Source organism: Mobula birostris, chromosome 25 (genome assembly GCF_030028105.1).
Source record: "Mobula birostris isolate sMobBir1 chromosome 25, sMobBir1.hap1, whole genome shotgun sequence".
In the NCBI taxonomy this organism is placed as follows: Eukaryota; Metazoa; Chordata; class Chondrichthyes; order Myliobatiformes; family Myliobatidae; genus Mobula; species Mobula birostris.
The window spans coordinates 46,802,994-46,820,725 of NC_092394.1; the positions used below are offsets into that span (position 1 = coordinate 46,802,994).

General features: G+C 44.9%; 1 protein-coding gene across 1 annotated transcript in view; it reads right to left on the reverse strand.

The window, feature by feature from the left end:
* The window catches only part of LOC140187555 (cytochrome P450 2D3-like), a 61,200-nt gene extending 45,589 nt beyond the window's left edge, over window positions 1-15,611 (reverse strand). Inside the window, 2 exon segments of the mRNA XM_072242955.1 lie at window positions 15,279-15,512; window positions 15,515-15,611. Coding sequence (XP_072099056.1) covers window positions 15,279-15,512; window positions 15,515-15,556 — 276 coding nt within the window. The 5' untranslated portion in view covers window positions 15,557-15,611.
* Between the last annotated feature and the right edge of the window lie 2,121 nt (window positions 15,612-17,732).

Consider the following 17,732-nt stretch of genomic DNA (forward strand, 5'->3'; position numbering starts at 1 on the left):
TGCATCACCATGGATTTGGGTAACACCAGCAGTTAAACTTTGGTATCCCGCTCTTACTGAAAGGAACTCAAAACCCCTAGCGGAGTGGAGCACAGCAGAGGAGGGTGCTAACGTTCTAGGCCAGTGGGCTGTTATCACAGAAATATACTGTGATAGTGGTAGCCCGACAGAAGATATTGAATTAACTTCTGGAATGGTGAGACACATGGTTACAGAGGCAGTTTTCCCAATAAAAGGGGTAGTGCTGTCTTTAATAGCACCAGCTGCCGGTCATCCTATACGTACAGCAATTCTGTTATTACATGGTTTAGAGTATGTAGATGTGGGTGCCTGTAGGCAGGTACGGAAGTCAGATGGGGAGTAGGGGATCCTGCATGTCCTGTAATGTTTGTAGAGCTGCTTAAAGCTGAGGTTCCAGAGGTGCAGGAAAATGGAGCTCCTACTCCCACCCCCTATGCAACATGGAGGAAGTTCTGTATGGAAACACAAAAAAGAGAGATTGTTGAGGTGAAAGGGTCATTCTTCAAGTCTTCTACAGTTAAGGGATACTTTTGTCCTCTGCCAGATTCTTTGCATTCCATTCAGGGTTCCCTGCAAAGGATATCCGTTCACAAGCAGTGGAAATCAGGGGGTGATTAGCACATTCATGCCTCATTGTTGTAGGGAGGGTATCCTGCATCCACCTTCCCTGTAAATAGAATGTGAATAATTTGAATGTGGAGAAATGAGAGATGTGGGCACATGCGTCAGTTTCCATGTGTGTATGTGGACTTTGCCTTTAATAGACTCTGTGAATGTGCTGGTTCCCGCTCAGTTGCTTTTTCCTTATTAGTTCTCTGATAAGTGCTGTTTCTCGGTGAGATATTAACTGTTTAAGATTTTGCAGTTCCATACAAAGTTTTAAAAGGAGTACAACCTGGGCTTTGTGTTTGGTGTTCTAATCTGTTACGTGTTTACTGTGTCTTAATCTGTTACTTTGTTGCTTGTTTCCCCATGTCTTTTTGTAATTGGTTTTAGGGATGACTCACTTTTCATAATGGTCATATGAAATTTGAGTTGAATTTGAGCAACTTTATTCCAGATATGAGGTGCCCACATGTTAGAGGGAACTAAGCATTTGGGGAGCAGTTCTTGTAGTCTTATCATCTTTTTGTTTTCTAAATAGCCAGTGACTATGTTGAGTACAGGTACAAGGTGCAAGGTGGATGGCAAGTGTGAGCAGGAACAGTATCCTGGGATGGTTGTGTCTATTGCATATTGTGTTGTGAAGCTGAGCACTTGCTGGAAGCTGAATGCACTTACAAGGTACGGAGTTCCAAAGCCTACCTATGGTTCCCACAGCATGGTGCAGTTGATAGGTGGTGCTGTATGTATGCCACCCCAGTGCCCAGGATGAGCACTTTGCCCACGTTGGTCGGTAAGAAGGCTTTTACAAAGGAAGGATGTTTCAAATGATAGCCTTTCTCAGCACGGTACGGTCAGACTGTCCCAGGAACAGATGCCTTGGATTACCTACTCACAAAGGAAGGTGGCTCTTGTACTATCATTGGTTAAGAAGCTGCACCTACATCCCTTACAGGTTGGGTAACATCACTCACCTGGCTGACCATATCTCAGAGTCAGTGTATAAAATTAAGTGAGGGACCGGCTTATTGGCTATTACATTCCAGGGTGGGGCTGGTGGCTTTTTGGGGCACAGGGAGGCTGGTGGACTACTGTAGTATACTAGGAAGTGACCATTGGGTTTATAATACTGGGTATTGTACCCTTGTGTTTTATGTATATCTTAGTTGGGAGTTCATGAGTCATACTAGTCTGAAATTTAGATAATCGCTTTCGCAACTTTAGAGGGGTGGGGTGCCTTTTGGGGTTGTGCCTTATTCTGATTGTCAAAAGTTGCTTCCATTGTGATTGGTTAGTTTAGAAGCTGCAGCTATTTTTCCCATTGGATAACTGCCTGGTGTTCAGTTTCAAATACCCTGGGTACATGACCATTGGGAAGGCCATAAGATATAGGATATCATAAGATAATGGGCCTTCACCATTTCATCATGGCTATCCAATTTGCCTCTCTGCCTTCTCTCCATATCCCTTTTTGCCCTGACCAGTCAAGAATCTATCAACTTCTGCCTTAAATATACTTAAAGGCTTGGCCTACACAGCTGCCTGTGGCAAAGAATTCCATAGATTCACCACTCTCTGGCTAAAAAAAAATTCCTCCTCAAATCTGTTGATAAAGAATGCCCTTCTATTCTGAGGCTGTGTCCTCTGATCTTAGACTCTCACACCTTAGGAAACATCTTCTCCACACCCACTCTATCAAGGCCTTTAACCATTTGATAGGTTTCAGTGAGGTCACCCCTCATCCTTCGGGACTCTAGTGAGTACAGGTGGGCTCTGTGTGTACTTTTAACTAAGTATGTTTGTGGAACGTACATGCGTTTGTTGAATATTCCGATTTGTATGCCTGTAACTTGATGAATACGAATGTTTGGTCGAATTTTTACAGTTTGTAAATAAATAATTAATATGCCAATTTGCAGTGAGTGCTTTGTCTCACTTGCCAGACCCACGAACCTGACTGAACATTACCAGGATGGACAGATACAAAACAGTGCCACAGTAGTCAACAGAGAACAGTACAGCCCAGGAACAGACTCTCCAGCCCACACTGGCCATGCCAAACAATGAAACTAAATCTCCTCTGTCATGATCCCTATTCGACCCCCACCCCATTCCCTACATATTCATCTGTCTGACAGCCCAGTAAACACCAACATCATCTTTGCTCCCACCTCTACCACTGATAGTTCAACCCATGCACTTTCCACTCTGTGTAAAAAACACTGCCTGCACATCTCCTTTAAACTTTCCTCCTCTCAGGTTAAGTTTATGCCCTTTAATATTTGACATGTCTACCCTGGGAGAAAAATTCTGACTGACTACCTTACCTATGCCTCTCAATTTTATAAACTTCTATCAGCTCTCTTCTCAGCCTCTAACGCTCAAGGGAAATTAACCCTTTGTATGTCAATTGCAACTAAGAACCTGGATAACTTGATGGGTTGAGCTGCACCTGTGGGAAGAAAGGAATTGCTAGATTTCAGGTAGACCCTGCGTCACCACTTGCTTGTTTAGTGTTGTGAAATGCTGGTTCTGAGGAACAAACTGTACTGGAAAGATGGACAAGAGAATCTGCAGTCCCACAGGTCAGCATCCAAAGATGTCCTTTAGATAGTGGACAAAGCCATTAACAAGGCCATGGTGGATTGAAGCGTAGAATTGTTAGTTTTATTGTTTAACTTTATTATGATTGTTTGTATTGTATATAATTACCTGAATACATGTAATTACTCAGTGAGCTACAGTTGCCTCAATATTTTTCTGGAAACTTCTTGGTTTCAGTGGCAGACATCATATTGCCTGAATCTAGCTATCTTATTGGTTGATTGTTATTAATGGAATTTCTGTTAGTTCTAGTCTGGTGTAAGAAAATCACATTACTGTTTAATCGCTCTCTTTCGTCCCTTGCCGTACATTTCCCTTTCTGTTCTTTCCTCTTGTAAAACTTCATAAAATGATCATAAGCAACAAGTTTTATGGCTCATTCTTAGCTTCCGAATAGCCTTTGGATTCAACAGCTTGGCATAGTCAGCAGGGTGGATGCGAATATTTAAGAACATGGAAGAATCCCGGGTGAAAGTTTAAGTTTTAGCGCACACATTTAATAAGCGGTAAGACCGTGCTTCTTATTTTCCTATTGTTCAGAGAATTCGACTAATTCTTGCCTCAATACACCATCTAAAGGAAGTTTAATACTGAAGGCAAACTCCATTACAGTTTATGTTGCTCTATTCTTATAAAGCTAAATGCAAATAAATTAAATTTTGATTGCAATTTGGTAATAAAAAAACAAGCACAAATTAATGTGTTCTGTGGAACAACAATTGTTACAGGCCAGCCGAGTATCAATAAAATTAAAAATGTTACAAACTGGTGATGTGGCAATGAAATTATCATCAGATCATCCAATTTGACAATAAAAAGGAAAGGAAAGGTACGTCACATCCAGAGTTTCTCCGGTTAGTGGACAATTTCCCTCCACGCCTCTCTGATGTAGTGGGGAACCGCGTACAAAGCAAGTTACAGCATTGCATTCTGCCGGATGAGTTTCCAAAGAGATCATCAAGGAAAGCTTGCAGGGGAGCCGGCTGGATTCCAACTCGGGACCTTTCGTCCTGAAGTCCGGCACTGATGCCACTACGCCACCAGCCGGGTCATTGACAATAAAAGCAAGTACAAATTAATGTGTCCTGTGTAACAACAACTGTTACAGGCCAGCAGAGTATCAATAAAATTAAAATTGTTACAAACTGCTGGTGTAGCAATGAAATTATCATCAGATTGTCCAATCTGACAGTAAACACAAACACAAATTAAATGTTCTGCATGACAATATTAAGAGAATGGTTAAAGTAGTGAAAGCTATTATAGAAAAAGGGAGAGTGAACCTTCATTTCTAAGGTGTGAACAGATGAGTGAGTGTTTAAGTGCTTACATGAACAAAGTATTTAACTTTGACAAGATTAATGTAGGAATCAGGATGAAATTTGGCTGCTAGACAATATTGAAAAGGAACGTGGTAAGCTCCAGAGAACGGCTGAGGGAAAGAGATTAAACTGAATGGAGATGGCAGTTTTATCGCGGTTAAAGAAACGTGAACACGCTGAGTTGCAAAATCAAACATGTGCCTTTAAACATGCATGTGCTAAGCCAGGAAACTAATTATGTAAGTTAACAGAACAAGCAAAAATATTAAGTTTAAAGAGTAAGTCCTTGCATTAACAGAGCATGTAAAAAGACACCATAACAAGTAACAACAAATCGAAGTGCATTGCACAAATCTTGAAAAAAAGCTGAAGTAGTATCAGAAAAACCAGCAAGGTCTTCAAAGGAACAGTGATTCTCCTCTTTGGGAAATGGCCCCTACACAGGGCAATCCCCTGAGGCAGCGTCAGCATCTGAACTCGGAGAAAATCACAGACAACAAACAACCAATTTGCAAAAGGCGACAAAATATGCAAATACAAAAAAGAAAATAATAATAATAAATAAGCAATAAATATCACGAATACGAGATGTAGAGTTCTCCAAAAGTGACTCCATAGATTGTGGAATCTGTTCTGTGTTGGGGTGAGTGAAGTTATCCCCTCTGGTTCAAAAGCCTTATGCTTGAGGGGTAACAACTGTGCTTGAACCTGGCGGTGTGAGACTTGAGGCTGCTGTGCCTCTTTCCTGATGGCAGCAGAGAGAAGAGAGTATGGCCTGGGTGGTGGAGGTCCTTGAGGATGGATGTTGCTTTAACTGTGATGGACTGGGCTGCATCCACTACATTTTGTAGGTTTTCTGTTCAAAGAGATTGGGGTTCCAATGCCAGGCCATGAAGCAACCAGTCAGTATACTCTTTAATGCCAATCTATAAAAGTTCGTAAAAGTCTTAGATGACATGCCAAATCTGTGCAAAATTCTAAGAATGTAAAGGCACTGCCGTGCCTTCTTTATAATGGTCGCTATGTGTTGGACTCAGGGCAGATCCTCTGAAATAATATTGCTGAGGAGTTTAAAGTTACTGACCCTCTCCACTTCTGATCTCTTATTGAAGACCGGCTCATGGGTCTCCGGATTTCTCCTCCTGAGGTCAATAATCAGCTCTTTGGTTTTGCTGACATTGAGTGAGAGGTTATTGTTGTGGCACCATTCAACCAGATTTTCAACTTCCCTCCTATATGCTGATTCATCACCACCTTGGCCCACAACAGTGGTGTTGTCAGCAAACTTAACCTCACAGTTGTAAGTATAAGGAAAATGGAGAAGGGGTCTAAGCACACAGCCTTGTGGTGCACCAATGCCGATGGTGATTGTGGAGATGTTGTTGCCAATCTCAAATGACAGAGGCTTACAAGAGAGGAAATCGAGGATCCAGTTGCACAAGGAGGTAATGAGGCCTAGCACTTGGAGCTTATTGATTAGTTCTGAGGGGATGATAGTGTTGAACGCAGCGCTGTAGTCAATGAAGAGCACCCTGATGTATGCATCTTCACTGTCCGGATGTTCCAGGGTTGAATGAAGAGCAAATGAAATGGCATCTGCTGTGGACTTGTTGTGATTTGGGTAACTGGAGTGGAACCAGTCGCTCTTCAGTCAGGAGTTGATGTGCTTCATCACCAACCTGTCAGAGCACTTCACCACAGTGGACAGAAGTGCTACTGGACTGCAGTTTTTGAGGCAGGTTACTGCGTTCTTCTTGGGCACCAGTATAATTGAAGCCAGGATGAAGCAGACTGCTGGACTGCCGAACTGACAGGTTAGAGATGTGACCAAGTTATCAGAAGATTGATGCCGATAAGAGAGATAAGAGAGAGACAAATGGGGGAAACATTCAAGATGCTAATAAGAGAGAGAGACGAGAGAGATTAACGAAAAGAGACACCGTTCCGAGTATTGTTTAGACTGGTTGCTTTGAACCTGAACTGTTTGAAGTTTGATGGACAGGCAGGGGGATAAAAGGAACAGGTTCGCTAAGGCAAGCGACACACCACGACACCATGAGATGACGAGACCCTGGAAAAGCCATGTGCCCCCACAAGTTGGTGGAGTTTTTGGAGGTCTGATCACAGGACCAACCATAGACGCACAGGGTGAGAAGGTACGATCGGCAGGAACCTGGTGTGTGTGTCCGCCCTTGCCTGGGTGCTGGGTTCACGGCAGAAGAACGATTGTATCCGGAACGGAGGGGTAACAGTTGGTGACCTCAGAAGACATTAAAAAGGGCTCGCGCCGAAAGCTAACTGCGAGGAATATCAAAGGTCTGTTCAATCCGATTTGAATATCAGCATTCGCTCTCTCTCTCTCTCCCCAATGGCACAACAGCGATTACTGCGAACTGAACTAAACTGAACTGAACTCTGTGTCACTTGAGACTGATCATTTTACCCCAGACTGCGATAGAGCTTGACTATTATCCTAGTTCTGTGTACATGTGTGTTTTACCATTGCTAACCTGTTGCATTTATATCCTTACGATTAGAGTACTGTGTTGCTTATTTCTTTAATAAAACTTTCTTAGTTCCAGTAATCCAGACTCCAACTAAGTGGTCCATTTCTGCAGGTTTGGCAAGCCAGTTACGGGGTACGTAACATAAGTGGGGTCCTCGTCCGCAATTTTGAACGCTAAATTTGGGACGGGGTAAATTGATTGGGTTAAAATTCCCGAAATAAAGAAAAGGCAAACAGCAGAAATGGAGATTGAGGAATTTCTAAAGGCGCCAACCTTAGAGGGATTAGAGGATGCCAGGAAAGTAGAATTGGCAGCTGTGGCCAAACGGTTGAATCTTTTTAAGGGGAAGTTGACCATGAGGAGAGAGGAGATGCACAGAGATATCATAGAGCATTATGTGTCAAAAGGTGTGTTTCCCGAAGGGGAGCTGGAGGTGATATCTATGGGAAAACCTGGTGGAGACGCAGTACAGGTGCAGATGGAAAAATTGAGACTCGAGCACGAGTTCCGGGTAAGGCAGCTAGAACACGAAGAGAAACAGAACGGCAAGAGAGAGAGAAGCAGTTAGAACGGCAGGAGAGAGAGAGAGAGAGAGAGAGAGAGAGAGAGAGAGAGAGAGAGAGGCAGTTGGAGCAAGAGAGGGACAAACAGTTGGAGCGAGAAGAGAGGCAGTTCGGGAAACAGAGGGAAAGGGAATTTGAGCTGGAGAGGTTAAAGATGATGGCAGCGCAGGGGCCCATGCCGAACCAAGGTGGAGGGTTCAGGGCGACCCAGGAGGTTAGGCTGGTTCCCCCATTTGACGAGCCCGATGTTGATCTGTACTTTCTCCATTTTGAAAAAGTTGCTGTAAGTCAGGACTGGCCGAGGGATAAGTGGGCTGTTTTGCTTCAGAGTGTACTTAAAGGAAAAGCCCAACAAGCTTACTCGGCTTTGTCCGCAGAAGATGCCCAGAGGTATGAGGTGGTGAAAGAGGCCATCCTCAGGATTTATGAGTTGGTCCCGGAGGCATACCGGCAGAGATTCCGGAATGCGAGGAAGCAGTGGGACCGCACGTATTTAGAGATTGCCCGTGAGATGCAGACATATTGTGAGCGTTGGTGTGCCTTGAAAGGGGTCAATGGGGATTATGACAGACTGCTACAGCTAATCCTGATTGAGCAGTTTAAAGGTTGTGTCCCTGAAGGTATGAGACCCTACCTAGATGAGAAGGAGGCAGACACTTTAGCCGCAACTGCTAAGTTAGCGGATGAGTACGCGTTGACACATAAAACGAAGTTTACCCCGAGTAAAGGTTACCAGAAGGGTAGTCAGGACAGCGGGGAGAGTCCACCAGAAAAGTCAGAAAGTAAGCCGGGGACTAGTGAGAAGGATAAGATAGACCGGGAGCAGGTTGGTAGGAAGTCTCCTGGGGTCGTATGTCATAATTGTGGGAAAGTTGGACACTTGGCGTCCAGGTGCTTTGCCCCAAAGAAGGAGACAGGGAAAGGAAAAACGGCGGTTCCGACTGGTTGTATTGAGCTGGTAAGCAAACCACTAGGAGAGAAGAGGTCTGATAAAGTTCAGGAAGGGCGCGAGAGGTTTATCTTGGCCGGATTGGTGTCGGTGAAGGAGGGGTTAAACCCAGTTCCAGTACGGATCTGGAGAGACACTGGAGCTTGTCAGTCATTGATATTAAAGAGTGTGTTAGACTTTAGTTCAGAGACCCAGACTGGGGAGGTCAGGGTCATAAAAGGCATTGGAAAAGGGACTGAAGCAGTACCTTTGCACCAGATACACCTAAAAAGCGACTTGGTCTCTGGACCGGTCACAATTGGGGTGAGGCCTGAACTACCGATGAAAGACGTGGAGGTCTTACTTGGTAATGACCTCGCCGGCGGAAATGTGTTCTCAGCAGTAAGATTGACAAGCCAGCCTGCCAGCATTGAGGCCCTGCCCATGGACTCACAGGTTTATCCCGTTTAGCAGTGACTCGGCGTATGTCTAGAAAGGCTGCCAAAGTAAATATAGAACTAGCTGAGACGTTTTTACCAGACTTGTATCAGAAGGGGTTAGAAAGTGAAAGAAGGAGCGTAGTGGAACAGGAGGAAGTGAGGGAGCTGAGGCAGACTTAGCATTAGCCAGGAAGGAATTTGTACAGGCACAGGAGCGAAACGTGGAGCTGATGGTTTCGGCGGAGACAGCTCTCTCTGAAGCAGAATTAAAAAGGAAGCCTGTGGGCTATTGTGTGAGGAGAGAGTACTAGGGAAGAAATGGAGACCAAGTACCATGCCTGCAGATGAGGAATGGGGGGTGGTGCCAAAAATTTATGGGGATGAGATTCTTAACCTGGCCCGCAAGATACCCCTCGGTGGACATTTTGGGGGAGGAAAACAGTCAGCGGAATCATGAAAGAGTTCTACTGGCCACACAGGAGGAAAGATGTTATTGACTATTGTAGATGTGTGTTAACACAGTTGGAGTCTATTAACATGTTAAAAGCTCACCACGATCAGAAAACAGATCTAGCTGGTGATATCATGAAAATTAATGAGGCTGGGGTGTCACCTGATAAGGGGAGGACCCGTTTTGAAAAGATAAGTGTGGTGCTGACCAGATGGGAGAACTCGATTGTGTTGACCAACTTTGCTGATGAGTTCTCTCACTTAATCCCCGAACAAAGCGACCCGCTAAGAGAGCTAATTAAACGGCACTCACACGTATGTCCAAATGTCCCGAGAAGATGCAAAGAGCCGGGACATGGGATTGTTGTCACATCAGGTCAGCCTAGTGAGCAACACCCCTATAGGATGATTAATTCAGTGACAAAAGGGTTAAAGAACGCAGAAGCGTATATTGGCGATGTAGTGGTCTGGAGTGACACGTGGGAGAAGCACATTGTGGCACTGTTTAAACGGCTGTTTAAAGCCAGCCTGACAGTGAACCTCGAAAAAAGTGAATTCGGCCATGCGAAAATCACTTATCTGGGATTTGTGGTAAGACAGGGGCAGCTGGCACCGATGAAAGTTAAGGTGCGGGCTATCTCTGACATCCCAACCCCAACAGACAAGAGAGCCCTGAGAAGGTTCTTGGAGATGGTGGGGTACTATCGGAAGTTTTGCAAAAAAAAAACTTTGCGGATATTACCCACCCTCTTACTAAGCCCTTGCCAAAGAATGCTAAGTTGGTGTGGGACAACCCTTGTTATCTGTGTCCGGGACGAAAACCACTGACAAGTTACACTGATCACAACTCATTAGTGTTTTTGGCCACTATGAAGTTTGCTAAGTTGGAACCTGGTCTTAGAGGATTATTAAAATAACACATATAAAAGGAACAGAAAATGTGATTGCTGACTGTCTGTCAAGGTGTTGACAAATCAAAGTTCTCTGTATTAGCCAAATAGCTGATGAACCTGTATATTAGTGTGTATCTAATAATGTATTCATGCCTATAATTTTTACCCCGGTAAAAATCCTTTGAAGTGTAGGGGTGTGACCAAGTTATCAGAAGACTGGTGCTGATAAACGAGGTAAGAGAGAGACAAATGGGGAAACATTCAAAATGCTAATAAGAGAGAGACGACCGAGATTAACGAAAAGAAACATAGTTCCGAGTATTGTTTAGACTGGTTGCTTTGAATCTGAACTGTTTGAAGTTTAATGGACAGGCGATACCCCAGCAGGGGGATAAAAGGAACAGGTTTGCTAAGGCAAACGACACACCACGACACCACGAGATAACGAGGCCCTGGAAAAGCGGTGTGCCCCCACAAGTTGGTGAGAGTTTTTGGAGGTCTCATCGCGGGACCAACCATAGACGCACAGGGTGAGAAGGTACGATCGGCGGGAACCTGGTGTGTGTGTCCACCCTTGCCTGGATGCCGGGTTCACTGCAGAAGAACGATTGTATCTGGAATGGAGGGGTCACAGTCGGTGACCTCAGAAAACATTACAAAGGGCTCACCCGAAAGCTAACTGCAAGGAATATCAAAGGTCTGTTGAATCCGATTTGAATATCAGCATTTGCTCTCTCTCCCTCCCCAACAGCACAACAGCGATTACTGCGAACTGAACTAAACTGAACTGAACTCTGTGTCACTTGAGACTGATCATTTTACCCCTAGACTGCGATAGAGCTTGATTGATCCTATTATCCTAGTTCTGTGTACATGTGTGTTTTACCATTGCTAACCTGTTGCGTTTATATCCTTACAATTAGAGTACTGTGTTGTTTATTTCTTTAATAAAACTTCCTTAGTTCCAGTAATCCAGACTCCAACTAAGTGGTCCATTTCTGCTGGTTTGGCAACCCAGTTACGGGGTACGTAACAGAGATATCTGTGAATACGCCAGACAGTTGAAAATGTGACGAGAATACACATAAATTAAGATGTTTGCTGGCCTGGGCTAGCATCAGTGGCATCAGCAGTTGGTCTGCCACCTGTCCTCAGGGGAGGGAGAGATAAGGCACACAATGAAGCAGCATTTAGAGGTGTTAATGAAGGCGCCATCAGTCTGGGTATTGTCAAGAGCGGCTCCCCCTTTGAATCCTGAACTGTTTGAAGTGATGGACAGGCGATCTGGAGATGTGTAATGAAGGGACGGGAGAGAGAGCTGTCTAGAGCAGCTCCCCCTTTGAACCCTGAACTGTTTGAAGTGATGGACAGGCGATACCCCAGCAGGGGAATAAAAAGGGACAGGTTCGCTAAGGCAGCACACACACGACACCCTGAGGTAACAAGACCCTGGAAGCGGTGCGCCTCTCACAAGTCGGTGGGAAGCTCTTGGATGGCTGATCGGGGGATCAGCCTTAAACGCACAGGGTGGAAAGGTACGATCAGCGGGAACCCGGTGTGTGTCCGCCCTTGCTTGGGTACCGGGTTCACTGCAGAGGATCGACCGCATCTGAAGGAGGGGTCACAGTCGGTGACCCCAGGTGACATCACAAAGGACTTGCCCGAAAGCTGCTTGTGAGCAATATCGCAGGTCTGTGAGTGGAAGCCGTGTTGAATGATCAGTTGTTCTCGTTCTCTCTCTCTCCCTCCCCCCACATTGTCCATTGCCATGGCAACGATTACTGCGAACTGAACTAAATTGAACTGGACTTTGTGTGTCACTTTGAAATTGGTCATTTACCCCTAGACAACGATAGAGCTTGATTGATCCTGTTATCCTAATTCTGTGCACATGTGTGTTTATCATTGCTGAACTGTTGCATTTATTATCCTTTCGCTTACTGTGTTGCTTGTCTCTTTAATAAAACTTTCTTAGTTCTAGTAATCCAGACTCCAACTGAATGATCCATTTCTGCTGGTTTGGCAACCCAGTTACGGGGTACGTAACAAAAAGCACAAGTTTTCAGTACTTGGCCAGGCACCCTATCTGGGCCAGATGCCTTTCGTGCATTCACCCTCCTGAAGAATACTCTCACTTGATTCTGGGTACCTCATTTGTGAATTGTTATCAGTGACTTTTTTGTTATCTCTAATTTGAGAAGACCACACCACATTTAGTCTCTCTTTCCTTTGTATCATGTCATGCTTCTTCTTTTCTATTCTTTGCTCTTTTAACACTTAATGAAACGATCAGAATAAAACAGATTTAATGCCTCATTTTTAACTTCTGAAGAAACTTTGGATTGCAAAAGCATCAGGGTGCAACAGCCATCACATGGCACCTCTTCACCAATAACCTACTCACCGGTGCTGAGTTTGGGTTTCACTGAGACCACTCATTTCCAGACTCCAAAACAGCCTTACTTGGAACATCAACCAAACACCTGAATTCAAGCGGTGAGCTTAATGACATCACAGCAGCGTTTGACCAATTCTGGCATCAAGGAGTCTGATTGTAAGTGACACCTGCTCCATTAAATGTCAAGTGATGACCGCTACCCATGGCATTCAATAGTATCAGCAGTTGCCCGCTTCAATAGCCTGGAGTTTACTAGCTAACTATGTGGGCAGGTCAGAGGCCAAGTCTCCTGGAGTGAGTCACTCACCTCTTGGATTCCTAAAGGTTTTCCAATGTCCACAAAGCACATGTGTTGGAATACTCCCCATGTGCCTGGGTTATTGGAGCTCCAATAAATCCCAGGAGTCCTGATACCATTCAGGACAAATCAGTTCCTTTGACTGGTGCCCCAACCACCAGCCAACATACTCATTCCCTCCACCACTGTTGCACAGTGGCTGTACTCTAAGACAATCTACAAGATGCACCGCAGTTACTCACACCAACTCTTCCATCAACATCTCTCAAATCTGCCACCAAGGAAGAGTGGTACATGGGGGCACCACCACCTACAGTTCCCCTCTAATTCACACACCATCCCAACTGGAAATATCCTGCGTTCCATTCATTGCCTCTGGGCCTAAATCTTGGAACTCCAAACCAATAACACTGTGGTGCATCTTCACCTGAAGGACTACTGCCGTTCAAGAAAGGAGCACATCACCACCTGCTCAAGGGCAATTTGGAATGGGGAATAAATGCTGTCCATGCCAGTGATGACCACATTTCAGAATTGATTTTTAAAACTTCTTTTTGCAAATACATACAGTATTTACATTTGTATGTACTACCCTGCACCTTTTTACAATTCAAAATAAATTTATAGAAACCATCAACCATTTTCAAACAAAGACTGCTCCTAACAGGGTGAGGTTATTCTCTTTTCACCTCACCCCCAAGTCCATGGTACAGAAGGCACAAAAGATTGAGAGCATGTGTCAGCAAGCTCAAGGAAGGAATCCCTCCCACTGCTATGAGACACTTAAATGGACCTCCTGTACGATGAAGCTGAACCTTGACCTCACAGCCTTCCTGATCATGGCCTTTGAACTTTATTTCTCTACCCTCACTGCACTTCTCTCTGTATCTACTACTACATTTTGTATTCTTTTCCTCTTGGCTACCTCACTGTATGCAATGATTTGTCTGGATGGCAGGCAAACAACAGCTTTTCACCGTCATTGAGTAACACTGCACTGAAATGGGCCCTTCAGTCCAACTGGTCCAGGTTGGCCACGGCAACCTCCCTGGTAGTTTCAGTTGCCAGTTAGAAGTCCCATCACGTCACCAGACTATTACAGGTGGATATTGTCGAAGTACACATAGGACCCCAGATGTCGTGATTCTTTAAAAAGGTGGCATCCATTATTAGGGTCCCCCATCACCCAGGACATGCCCTGTTCTCATTGCTACCATCAGTAAAGATGTACAGGAGCCTGAAGACACACACTCAATGATTCAGGAACAGCTTCTGTCCCCTCTTCCATCAAATTTCTGAAGGGACAGTGAACCATGAACACGAACTCACTTTCCCCCCATCTTTCTGCACTACTTATTTACCTTCTCTGATCCAATTCCTCAGCAACTATCTCAGGCTAACAAACTCTTCCTTTCTAAGTACCTGTGCCAATGCACGTTAACCTTCAGTGATTTGTCTGGGGGACACCAACATCTAATCTGTCACCATTTAAAATTAGACCAACTTTTTATTTTTTTCTACCAATATTACAATGAATTAGGTGTGAGAATCTGGCGTCAGAATTACAAAGTTTACATTTAGAAAATTAACAGCAAGGCAAACCAGACTGGCCAAAGGAGGTCTAACTGGGGCTGCGGAAGCCAAGTCATTGGGTGCATTTAAGGCAAAGATGGATAGGTGAGTGGGGAGGACTGCAAGAATTGGATCAGCCCATGATTGAATGGCAGAGCAGACTCGATGGGCCGAATGGCCTACTTCTGCTCCTATATCTTATGGTTTGTGGGATGCTAATAAAAAATGATGGAGGTGACTGCAGATGCTGATAACCTGTTTTTGTGTGGTTTGCGGTCTATAAAAGGGGCAACTATAAAAACACAAGAGATGCATCCAATAGGACTGAAGTGTGGATGTTAAATCCATTCCAGAACAGTAGGGAGATTAAAACTACACTCTCCAGCGTTCTGTTTTTTTTTCGGGGATCCAACATCAATAGTTTTTTTTATATCTTCGTTTTACTCCATCCCACCCCAGAGGAAGAAATAGAGAACTAAAAATAGGTATGAAAGGAAATCGGGAGCAAAGGAAAACTGAAGGATAAAAGGGAACAGGGTGCAATGGAGGCACAACTAACAGGGCGGCAGCGTGGAAGTGAAGGCCATTAAAGAGCAGACGAGAAACTGAACAGTTAAAAGTGTCCCTGAATGTGGGGGGCCACTTCCTTCACACAGTCTCACTGTCTCTCAGCCTTTACCTTTGTTAATGACAGGTGAGGGTTGCTCAGATCCACCTGCAGGATGTTCCCGACGAAAGGCCACCCCCGGGGCCCGGGAGGGTAGTTCCCACACGTCTTCCGCCTCTTCATGAAGTCAAAGACCAGGCAAAAGGTGGTGCAGAAAACGGCCAGCACCGTGAACCTGTCGAAGAGTTTGAACAAGAGCAGGGGGAAAGCCGAGAACTCCATGTTCTCCAGAGCGAACGGGCAGTAAGTAAAATGCGCGCAGTCAGTAAAAGGCAATGAGACGCCAGCATTGACCTCTGCTCGCAAACAAATCCCAGTATGTTGGCACGAAGATTGCTCAACCAATCCCGGCTGAACAGAAAGAAATAGTTCTACTTCAATCATTCCTTTGCGTTTTAAATCTTCTCCAAGGTATGGAAGATATCAGTAAGAAAGGACGGGGCCGGGTGGGAGGCAAAAGAGGTGGGTGCTTTTCACTTCTTTTATAAATCAAGTTTGTATTATTATTTATTCTTATCTTACAAAGCAGCACAGCATATCACAGAGCAGATACAGTACAGCATATTTACACAGCCATCCCATGACAGGAAAACAAATAAAACTTAGAGACAGAAAGAAGTTCTGATTTAAGTTTAAATTAACATACAACCAAAGTTGATCCCACGCCTCTTGCACTTTCCCCTCACTGTTAATTCTTCCCAACATTTGTTCATATGATGCAATCTTAATCAATTCCTCAGTCCATTCCTTCTCAGTGGGACATTTGGGTTTTTTTTTCCAGTTTTGCAATATAATTTTTGCAACAGTGATGAGACCCACCTTCAAAATAGTAAATTTGTCATTGTTTACATTAGGTATCATTGTCCTATCACCCAGGAGACAAAGCCGTCGGCACAAGGGCAGTGTGGAACCCGACCAATTCCCCAACAGCTCAAGAACTTTACACTAAAATGGACGAACCATGGAACACTCCCAAATCATGTGAAAATGTATGCCCACCTCATTTTTACATTTCCAGCATAAATCATTTTCAACAATCCCCATTTTGTACAGTCTAGTTGGTGTCCAATAATATCTGTGTACTATCTGTTACGTACCCCGTAACTGGGTTGCCAAACAAGCAGAAATGGACCACTTAGTTGGAGTCTGGATTACTGGAACTAAGAAAGTGTTATTTGTGACAAAAGAACCAGTTATCAGAAGATTGATGCCGATAAGAGGACAATGGGGGAACATGCAAGGTGCTAATAAGAGAGAGACGAGAGAGATTACCGAAAGGAGACACGGTTCCGAGTATTGTCAGAGACCGGTGGCTTTGAACTCTGAACTGTTTGAAGTTTGATGGACAGGCGATACCCCAGCAGGGGGATAAAAGGGGACAGGTTCGCTAAGGCAAGAGACACACAACACCACGAGGTAACGAGACTCTGGAAGCGGTGTGCCCCCCCGCACAAGTTGGTGGGAGTTTTTGCAGGTCTGATCGCGGGACCAGCCATAGACGCACAGGGTGGAAAGATACTGTCGGGCGGGAACCTGGTGTGTGTGTCCGCCCTTGCCTGGGTGCTGGGTTCACCGGAGAAAAACGATCGTATCTGGAACGGAGGGATCACAGTCGGTGACCTCAGAAGTCATTACAAAGGGCTCGCCCGAAAGCTAACTGCGAGGAATATCGAAGGTCTGTTTGGAATCCGATTTGCATATACATTTGTTCTCTCTCTCTCTTCTCCCCGCCCAATGGCACAACAGCGATTCCTGCGAACTGTACTGAACTAAATTGAACTGAACTTTGCGTCATTTGAAACTGATCATTTACTCATAAGTGATCATTTTCACTTTCTACCTCCCCCTGGTACAAAGCTGGTAGAAACGTCTCAGCTAACTCTATATCAGCTTCGGCAGCCTTTCTGGACCTACGCCGAGTCACTACGCAAACGGGATAAACCTGTGAGTCCATGGGCGGGGCTTCAATGCTGGCAGGCTGACTTGTCAGTTTTACTGCTGAGAACACATTTCCGCCGGCGAGGTCATTACCGAGTAAGACCTCCACGTCTTTCATCGGTAGTTCGGGCCTCACCCCGATCGTGACTGGTCCGGAGACCAAGTCACTTTTTAAGTGTATCTGGTGCAAAGGCACTGCCTCAGTCCCTTTCCCAATGCCTTTTATGACCCTGACTTTCCCAGTCTCGGTCTCTGAACTAAAGTCTAACACACTCTTTAATATCAATGACTGACAAGCTCCCGTGTCTCTCCAGATCCGTACTGGAACTGGGTTTAACCCCTCCTTCACCGACACCAGAGCATGGGCCCCTGCTCTGCCATCATCTTTAACCTCTCCAGCTCAAATTCCCTTTCCCTCTGTTTCCCGAACTGCCTCTCTTCTCGCTCCAACTGCCTCTCTCTCTCTCTCCTGCCGTTCCAACTGCCTCTCTTTCTCTTGCCGTTCTAACTGTTTCTCTTCGTGTTTTA